The following is a 9,466-nucleotide window of genomic DNA, read 5'->3' as shown; positions in this document are numbered from 1 at the left end:
TCAGATCAGAGATCCTGAAATGACAAGCGAACATGATAGTTATTTGCGTGGGGGCGACCGCTAACGCGATAGAAGTAGGTCGCTCTTACTATGCTTTAATGGCTCTAAAACACGATCGAACTGAGTTAAAATTCAACGGTTTTCACGAGCCAACTTGGATTTGCAACCAGAAACAGCATGCACAGTTTCAGTCTGTTCAGGTTAGCCAAACAATAATGACAAGCGAACATGATACTTATTTGCGTGGGGACGACAGCTAACGCGATAGATGTAGGTCGCTGTTAGTATACTTTAATGGCTCTAAAACACGAACGATCAGGTTTAAAATTACTCGATTTTCAAGATCCAACTTGGAATTGCAACCAGAAACAGCATGCAAAGTTTTAGTTTGTTCAGTTAAGCAAAACCGAAATGACAAGCGAACATGATAGTTATTTCCGTGGCACGACCATCTAACGCGATATATGTAGGTTGCTCTTACTATGCTTTAATGGCTCTAAAACACGAACGAACAAGTTTAAAATTAAACGGTTTTCACGAGCCAACTTCGAATCCCAACCAGAAACAGCATGCAAAGTTTCAGTTTGTTCAGATAAGAGATCCTGAAATGACAAGCGAACATGATACTTATTTTCGTGGGGTCGACCGCTAACGCTATATATGTAGGTCGCTCTTACTATGCTTTAATGGCTCTAAAACACGAACGAACAAGTTTCAAATTAAACGGTTTTCACGAGCCAACTTGGAATCGCAACCAGAAACAGCATGCAAAGTTTTAGTTTGTTCAGTTAAGCAAAACCGAAATGACAAGCGAACATGATAGTTATTTTTGTGGGCACGACCACTAACGCGATAGAAGTAGGTCGCTCTTACTATGCTTTAATGGCTCTAAAACACGATCGAACTGAGTTAAAATTCAACGGTTTTCACGAGCCAACTTGGAATCCCAACCAGAAACAGCATGCAAAGTTTCAGTTTGTTCAGATAAGAGATCCTGAAATGACAAGCGAACATGATAGTTATTTGCGTGGGGGCGACCGCTAACGCGATAGAAGTAGGTCGCTCTTACTATGCTTTAATGGCTCTAAAACACGATCGAACTGAGTTAAAATTCAACGGTTTTCACGAGCCAACTTGGATTTGCAACCAGAAACAGCATGCAAAGTTTCAGTTTGTTCAGATAAGAGATCCTAAAATGACAAGCGAACATGATACTTATTTGCTTGGGGACCACAGCTAACGCGATAGATGTAGGTCGCTTTTAGTATACTTTATGGCACTAAAACACGAACGAATTGAGTTAAAATTAAAGAGTATTCACGAGCCAACTTGGATTTGCAACCAGAAACAGCTTGCAAAGTTTCAGTCTGTTCAAGTTAGCCAAACAAGAATGACAAGCGAACATCATACTTATTTTTTCTTATTGTAGGCACTGACTGCTAAGCATTGGGTGACTGTCATCACAGTTGACTGTTACGTCAAAAGCGAGGGAAAGACAGCGCTTAATGAACAAGAAAATGTTGTAGATAGTGTATCACATAAGACCCTGCTATCGTTAGCACGTCAAGGATTATACGCGATATAAATTTTCTGAAACTTTTTCTAAACAAATGCATTTATTTGCAAATACTTCGGTTTAAGTAAGCTAGTTAATTGTATTGATGTTTTCTATTGCTAGCGACAAAGCCAGCACTCAGGTCATTTCCTGATCTAAAACACGAACAAGACGAAACAAAATTGAACGGTTTTCACAGTCCGATTTTAAATATACGGTAGCATCGTGTTCCAAAATTTTATTAGAACTAAATTAAACACAAGCAACTGGCGGCCTGATGTCAACCTGTTTGTGGACTAGTCATGAACGACCAACGTTTATTTGATTGGCAATTTTAAAACCAATTTTGTAGAAAGAAAACGGTTTTTACAATTCGATATTTAATAGACTGTAATAACACTCTGCAAACTTGCAGTAGAATTAAAGTTAAAACAAACAAAAAACCCTGTCAGTCCCTTTGTGGACTGGTCACGGCCGGAGAGCCAGTGTTGCGCTGATACTTTGTATGTCGAAAATCAATTGATTGATGCTTTTGGAAGCTGCGTCTGGTTGCAATTCCAAGTTTTCTCGTGAAAACCGTTTAATTTTAACTCAGTTCCTTCGTGTTTCAGAGCCATTAAAGTATAATAAGAGCGACCCTACATCTATCGCGTTAGCGGTCGTCCCCACGAAAGTAACTGTCATGTTTGCCTGTCATTTCAGGTTCGATAACCTGAACAAACTGAAACTTGGCAAGCTGTTTCTGGTTGCAAATCCAGGTTGGCTCGTAAAAACTGTTAATTTTAACTCAGTTCGTTCGTGTTTTAGAGCGATTAAGCTATACTATGAGCGGCCAATACTTCTCTATAGCGTTAGTTGTCGTGCCCACGCAAATAACTATCATGTTCGCTTGTCATTTCGGTTTTGCTTAATTGAACAAACTAAAACTTTGCATGCTGTTTCTGGTTGCAAATCCAAGTTGGATCTTGAAAATCGAGTAATTTTAAACCTGTTCGTTCGTGTTTTAGAGCCATTAAAGTATACTAACAGCGACCTACATCTATCACTTTAGCTGTCGTCCCCACGCAAATAAGTATCATGTTCGTTTGTCATTCTTGATTGACTAACCTGAACAGACTGAAACTTTGCATGCTGTTTCTGGTTGCAAATCCAAGTTGACTCGTGTATACCGTTTAATTTTAACTCAATTCGTTCGTGTTTAAGAGTCATTGAAGTATACTTACAGCGACCTACATCTATCGCGTTAGCGGTCGTGCCCACGCAAATAAGTATCCTGTTCGCTTGTCATTTCGGTTTTGCTTAACTGAACAAACTGAAACTTTGCATGCTGTTTCTGGTTGCCAATCCAAGTTCTCTCGTGAAAACCGTTTAATTTTAACTAAATTCGTTCGTGTTTAAGAGCCATTAAAGTATACTAACAGCGACCTACTTCCATCGCGTTAGCGTTTGTCCCCACGAAAGTAAGTATCATGTTCGCTTGTCATTTCAGGATCTCTTATCTGAACAAACTGAAACTTTGCATGCTGTTTCCGTTTGCGATTCCAAGTTGACTCGTGAAAACCGTTTAATATTAAACTTGTTCGTTTTTGCAGGTTATAACCAAGATTTTTTCAAAAAGAAACATTGACAAACAATTTTAATTGTCCTGTGAAAGTGAGAATTCCATAGTTCAAATGAACTGTTTTCTACACATAAAACATCATTACACTTTACAGTTGCATCAAACAACTTGAGTATACATAATTTGGAACAAAATTGCATCACAGTTTCATTTATTCCCACAAGTGTCGTAATATTCAACTAATTTATTGGTGTAAGCAAAACCAACGCGTTGTCCGTTTTCCAACCTAACACGAAAACAAAATATCGTTTTGAAAACTTTATTCGAAACGAAATTTTATTTTTAAACCAAATTCTTCCTTTCTAATTTGTTTTTTCGACACACGGTCAAATTTGTTTGTAAACAAGATCTTTTATCATCTTATGGCGTAAATAGTGGAAGATTCACTTTATCTCGACAAACAGTCTCGTTTTTGCTTGTGAAACCCCTTGATGTTTCTCTAACTTAACGTGAGAATGTTATCACTGAAATGAACTGTTTTCTTCACAAATTAAATCATCATACTTTAGAGTCGCGCTAAACAACTCTAGAATATCGTAATTGCCAGATAATTATGTTACAATTTCATTTGTTTCCACTAATATTGCAAATTTTAACTAATTTCTCGGTGGAACCCAAACTAACTTGTATTTCCGTTTTTGAACCCAACATGAAAACAAAATTTCGTTTTGCAAACGTTATTCGAAACGAAATTTAATTTTGAAATCTTAACTTCTGTTTATAATTTCCTTTAACGGTGAATGATTGGCAATAATAATGAAAAGTAACTTTTTATCTAATAAAAATGATTTACGATCGTATAATTAGAGCCCAGTCAGTACAAACAATAATGCAACACTCCACAGTCCTCTAGCGTCACCATGCGCAAATCAAAAAAAATCGAAACAAAATTCCGAAACAAAAATTTTGTTTTCAATTTTTTTTTTCGTTTTGGACCGTGCTATAGGACATAAACGCCAAAGAAATTCTTATTTATTTAGAGACATACTGTCTCGATTGTTTTAGAGCAATACCCAGGAATTTTGATCTAAAAAAAAACATATCATTTTCCTTGACCTTTTTTTTCGACCAACACTATTTTGCTAAACTTTATTCTCTGTTGCAAGTTCAAAATCTACTCTAATCAAGTCACCTGTCCAGGGCATTGTCCAGTTGAATTATGACAGACGGTCACGTCGCAGTGGATGTAGATAAATTGTTCTGCGTCGGTAAAGTTTGTCCACACAAAGCTCATCAGCTTGAACGTTGCAAAGTTGGATTCGTAATTTCGTATCAACGTCTTCGCGTCGGCAGCCTCTCCTCCACTGGGTGGCACAACGCATCTAATAGTTTCGATGCTGGGTTAATCATAGTGAAATACAGATACAAAATTAATCACTAAACAAATCAACTCGCTACTAAGAAAAACATGTGTTGAGGTAATTCAAGTATATCTTACCCGCTTTGTACAATTTGGTAACTCGGCAAACTATCGGAGTTTTCATTGCGTGTCGCCCAACAGGCTTCCAGCTGTGCAAAAAGGTATTCCACTTTCAAGTATAAATTGCAAACTAGACCAAAGATGCCAGAATAATATTAAATCAAAGAATGTAATGTTTTCTTGCACTAAAAGCAGTTTATTTTCAATTCACCTGGACAATAAAGTAATCATCGGCTGCAGAGATCTCATCAAGTTTAAGTTTAGCAAAAATGTAGTTGGGTACAATTACTTCTCTGGGCAAGCTCTCGTTGAAGTATTCGTTGCTAAATAGATTTAGGGCGACATCCAACGTTCCTGCTTTCTTTGCAAAAATTTCGTCAAATCTAAAACGTATAAAAGTTTAACAAACAGCTCACTGTATTTAACTCCCTTAGGTGCTCGAGGGGTTTTTAAAAGCAAAATAACAAACTTCATTAAAACCATGTCTTTAGAAACGTACAGAATCAATTCTGTCCTTGTTTTGTATCATCATGTTGTGCTTTGATTGTATCAGAAATTGTATCTACAAAAGAAAGCAATACAAACACACTCTCCACAACATTTTGGCATTATCTGAGAAGTACTAAGGCACCCCGTAACGATTTTGCCACCTAATAAAACTGTGATCCGTGTCATACATAGTGTGGCAGGTGCTGTTGGGTGCATGCTTTGTGACATGTTGCAGATGTGATATAGTTTTACCGTATTTCATGTCGTGGGGGCCAGGTGTATTGTGCCATGGGAGATTTATGTGTTCTGTGTCGTGTGTAATGTGTTCACAGCTGTATGCCATTTGTGGAGTGGTTGGATGTTTTTGTCATGTGCAACATCCTGTTTTACTTTTGTCAATTTGTTTCCAAGTGTTGTCAACAAAAGACCACGTGTTACGTTTATGACGCCTACTGTGTGTCTTGTACATGTTGTCTTGTGCCGAATGCCACTCCATAGCTGTTATATAATGGTTTGTTTTTCTTCTCCTTACCCGATTTGTGTACTAATTTTGGAAGACGAGATAAGAAGGTCCGCGTCAAATAAACAAGTCACATTGAGCTTGTTTTGAACGTCACGCTGGATCACTGCAGGGGATGGAGCTAGGTATCTCCAGATCAGGAAAGACACCGACACCGTACCGTTTTCATTCTGTATAAGAGCACGAAAATTACATATTTCAAAATTGGCAGCTTTTTATTATGCACCAATAAAAGCTTATTACACTTTATTATTACCCCTAGCCATGCAATGTTTATTACTTCTAACGGATAATGTTGTCTAAAAAAAATTTTCTCATTGTCTTACCAAGTAGTCTATGAGTTCAGAACAAAATCCAATTTTACCTTAAAAACACCTTTGCATTGGCCAATGTCAAACGTAAACACTGGGTTTGACCCCGTGACCTTGCAGCTGTCATTGAGTTGAGAAAGGGAGGTTTCCCTGTCCAATGCGATGTAAATTGTGTCGTCGAGTTCGTAATCTAATCTGTTCTGTTGTTAAGCTGTTACTCTGCGAATATTAGATTGTTAAGTTTTTGTACATTTTATAAGTCTAGACGGGTGACACTAAAAAGCTGAATGGGCGGGACGGGCGGCACGTCGTGAAAACTGCTGAATATCGGGTTAAATTGCTGACGGTTAGAGCTATTAAGGTTGGGATAAGGTTTTGTAATAGAAAATCATTAAAAATAATTCCGCCGGATACATTCTGCAACCGAGTTAAACATTCTGCGCCTGAGACGTCAAGCAATCTCCCGCCATAGCATTTTTGCCGAATGTCAGGAAATAGCTGAATAAGTTTTAGGCAGGGACATTTTTTTGATTCATATACTATTATAAAACCTCAACCCAACCCTAATAGCACTAACCGTCAGCAATTTACCCAATATTTAGCGGTTGCCCACTCGTCCCGCCCATTCAACGTTTTAGTGTCACCCGTCTAGACAACCAGTTATTTTTTTCATTTTCCAAACATCTATACTGTGTTGCAGTTTTTCTAGCGGCATCCCATTAGAAGACCCATTGCTGATAAGTAAAAGATGTCTCAATCAATAAAAAACAAGCAATTGCAGGCTTATGACAAAACAAGCAGCACAACAAAATGCTTGAAGTACTACAATTTTTCAACAATCTTCTGAATATTACTTTCAACAATTATCAATAAATTTCACAAAACAATTAAAAAGAAAATAGTAACCTACCTGATGATCAAGTTTTCAGTCCTACATTCAACTGATGATTGTGTTTCTACTGTATATATAAAAAAAAACAATTTGTGAACGAAATATAGAAGTTCGAGCACTATTCTGCCTTTTGTGGATTAAAATTTACTTCAGCACATCAAATTAAATTTGTTAATTCAAGTTTTTAAAATATATATTGAAAATTTATTTTCAGACCACCCTTAACCTATAACGCATGCTGGCTGAGTTCAAGTGTATTTTAATCATTTGCATGTTGACATTTTGTACCTAGAAGGAGAGTTGTCTCACCTACTGTCGCACTAAATCCAGTACTCGCCCCACTATAGTCGGTCACAAACAAGACAGTGAGATTAGTTGCTGTCACCGTGTAATCAAATGACCAAAGCCGCCCCGAAAATTTGTCCACTTTACCTGCTTCGTTCTTGAACTAAAAACAATACAAATGTTAACATTTATTCCCCGAAGGCCACACTTGATGTCCTAAAAGGCCGCATACCTCCTTAAGCCAGCAAGTTTCTCATCATAAAATTAGGCGCTTGACAAAAATAGGATTTCTGCCACCTTAAGCATATTGATTGCTTTTCTCAATATTAGAAGCAAACTGGAAAAGCAGTTTATAATAAATATGTTACTCAAAAATCCATTTTTTTCAAAAAAACTTATATATATATGAATTTCAGTGCGTACGGCAGGAAATCTCCTAAAAATAACAAACCGTTTCCACTCGATTATTTGCGTCGACAACATTACCATTTTCAATAAAGAGAGAAAAAAAATATTTTCTTTACACTACCCTCATTTTACAAGCAAAATGTTCTGATGTCGGAATTCCCTCTCTTGGAACCTGTAAATTAGTTTATAATATGCTCTAAGACAGGGGTGTCAAACGTGCGGCCCGCGGGCCGCATGCGGCCCACCAAGCCCTCTAATGCGGCCCTCAAACAATCAACAATTGTAGTACTTAGTCAGAAAAATTGTAGTACTTAGTCAGATTTTTATCAAAATATAATAATTTTTGTAACTATTCAAAGTTGAAGCTATTCATTAAACAGTCATTTACAGCTAGAACTTTAATAAAGAAATAAAAATTCATATGTTATGAATAGAAACGATAGTAAACCGTTCCTCTAACTATAAAAAGCGTTTAGTTTCAGTCAGGGTTGCACAACTTGCGGCCGTACGGACACATGTGGCCATAGAGACGAGTTTGTGCAGCCATGAACATGTTTATTAAAATACATTACATGTCCTGCGCGCCGTGACATAAATAAAAGACATTTGCCAAATATTTTGACTTTCAAACTGCACTAAACAAATTTTGTGGTACTGAAAAGAATGTTACCATCCTAAATCGCCACATGTGTCAGACTTTTGTGTGCCTATTGTGTACAAACAATGAGAAAAACAGGTACCACAGTCATCACAATATAGATTATCACGTCATAAACAGTTAAGACTGATCTTCACACTGTGGAGCTCAATCTGCGCATCAAGTTGGAAATTAGTCTGAGCTTTTGGGGCGTCAATAGATGGTATACGTATGATATAAATCTATTTCTTTACATCTGTAATTTTAAAACAAGGTTAAATCAGGATCTGCAATGCGGCCGTCGTGGCGAAAAGGTTGTGCTCCCCTGGTTGAAGTTTATAAAACTAGATTAAAAATCACATGCGGCCCTTAGCATAATTTCCAACTGCAATGTGGCCCTCGAAGCCCCATGAGTGTGACACCCCTGCTCTAAGACACTTACGTATAAAAAGTCGCAGCAGTTCTCAGTGTAAGAGGTGGAGAATTGGAACACCAAGGTTCTGCTGCTATTCATTTGAAATCTCCAAACACAACCAGCATAGTTGGGGTAGTAACTAGGAAACATCGGAGAGAGTAATTTGTAAGGTATATCAGCAACATCATCCCCGCACGAAGTAACTATAAAACACAAAAAGATTAGCTTGAGACAGTGCAACTAGTAAGAATAGTTCCAAGCAGTTGATTTGACCATCGTGTTGTCAATTTTCTGTGACTTATGTCTAGTGGACGATCCGATACGCAATGGAAAATCACCGATATTTAAACAGTGCCCATAAACTACGATTTTATTGTACATTAAAACTGTGTTTGCAAATTATACTTTTATTTAATTCATTGTTATTTTGGTATGCATTTGACATCATTTTATTTGTTTCTGATACCGACCCGAAAACATGTTTCATCTACTTGCTTTACGTTTCGGTTAGAAAACAACCGTAGGTTATAAATGAATCGTAAGCCTGACTTACATTGTTGTATAAAAAACGACACAGATTCCGATGTGAGGTTTGTGACACAAGATATATAAGCAGACGAGCTTTCAACGAAAACCGGAAAAGATAAGCCTCCACCTTCCAACGTTCCAGCTAATTTACCTTGGTCGTCAGATCCCTCGTAAACCTAGATTTTTTTGTTTACGATAAGATTAAAACGCGTAAGATTAAAAACAGGTATATAAAATTGTAAGAAATGAAACTCGAAATTATCGGGGAACTAACAGATGAATTTTGAATTCAGCTCATTGCAAGGACAAAGTACGTAAAGTTTTACCTTGCAAAAGTTGTTTGCAGCAAGTTGTCCCAAAATAAAATGTGCAATTAACCGAGAGG

At 37.2% G+C, this 9,466-nt stretch overlaps 1 protein-coding gene across 1 annotated transcript; it reads right to left on the bottom strand.

The window, feature by feature from the left end:
• Window positions 1-4,308: 4,308 nt before the first annotated feature.
• LOC145208857 (CUB and zona pellucida-like domain-containing protein 1) lies at window positions 4,309-9,257 on the bottom strand (the record flags this gene model as incomplete). Its single annotated transcript, XM_080079107.1, has 7 exons — window positions 4,309-4,498; window positions 4,615-4,685; window positions 4,808-4,979; window positions 5,618-5,775; window positions 7,122-7,256; window positions 8,581-8,756; window positions 9,107-9,257. Coding segments are annotated over 7 exons (1,053 nt in total), but the record flags the coding sequence as incomplete, so codon positions are not given.
• Window positions 9,258-9,466: the final 209 nt, after the last annotated feature.

Source organism: Phallusia mammillata, unplaced genomic scaffold (assembly GCF_965637545.1).
Source record: "Phallusia mammillata unplaced genomic scaffold, kaPhaMamm4.hap1.1 HAP1_SCAFFOLD_382, whole genome shotgun sequence".
Taxonomy (NCBI): Eukaryota; Metazoa; Chordata; class Ascidiacea; order Phlebobranchia; family Ascidiidae; genus Phallusia; species Phallusia mammillata.
The sequence above is the reverse complement of the archived record's forward strand: the minus strand, read 5'-3'. Positions and strand labels throughout refer to the sequence as shown.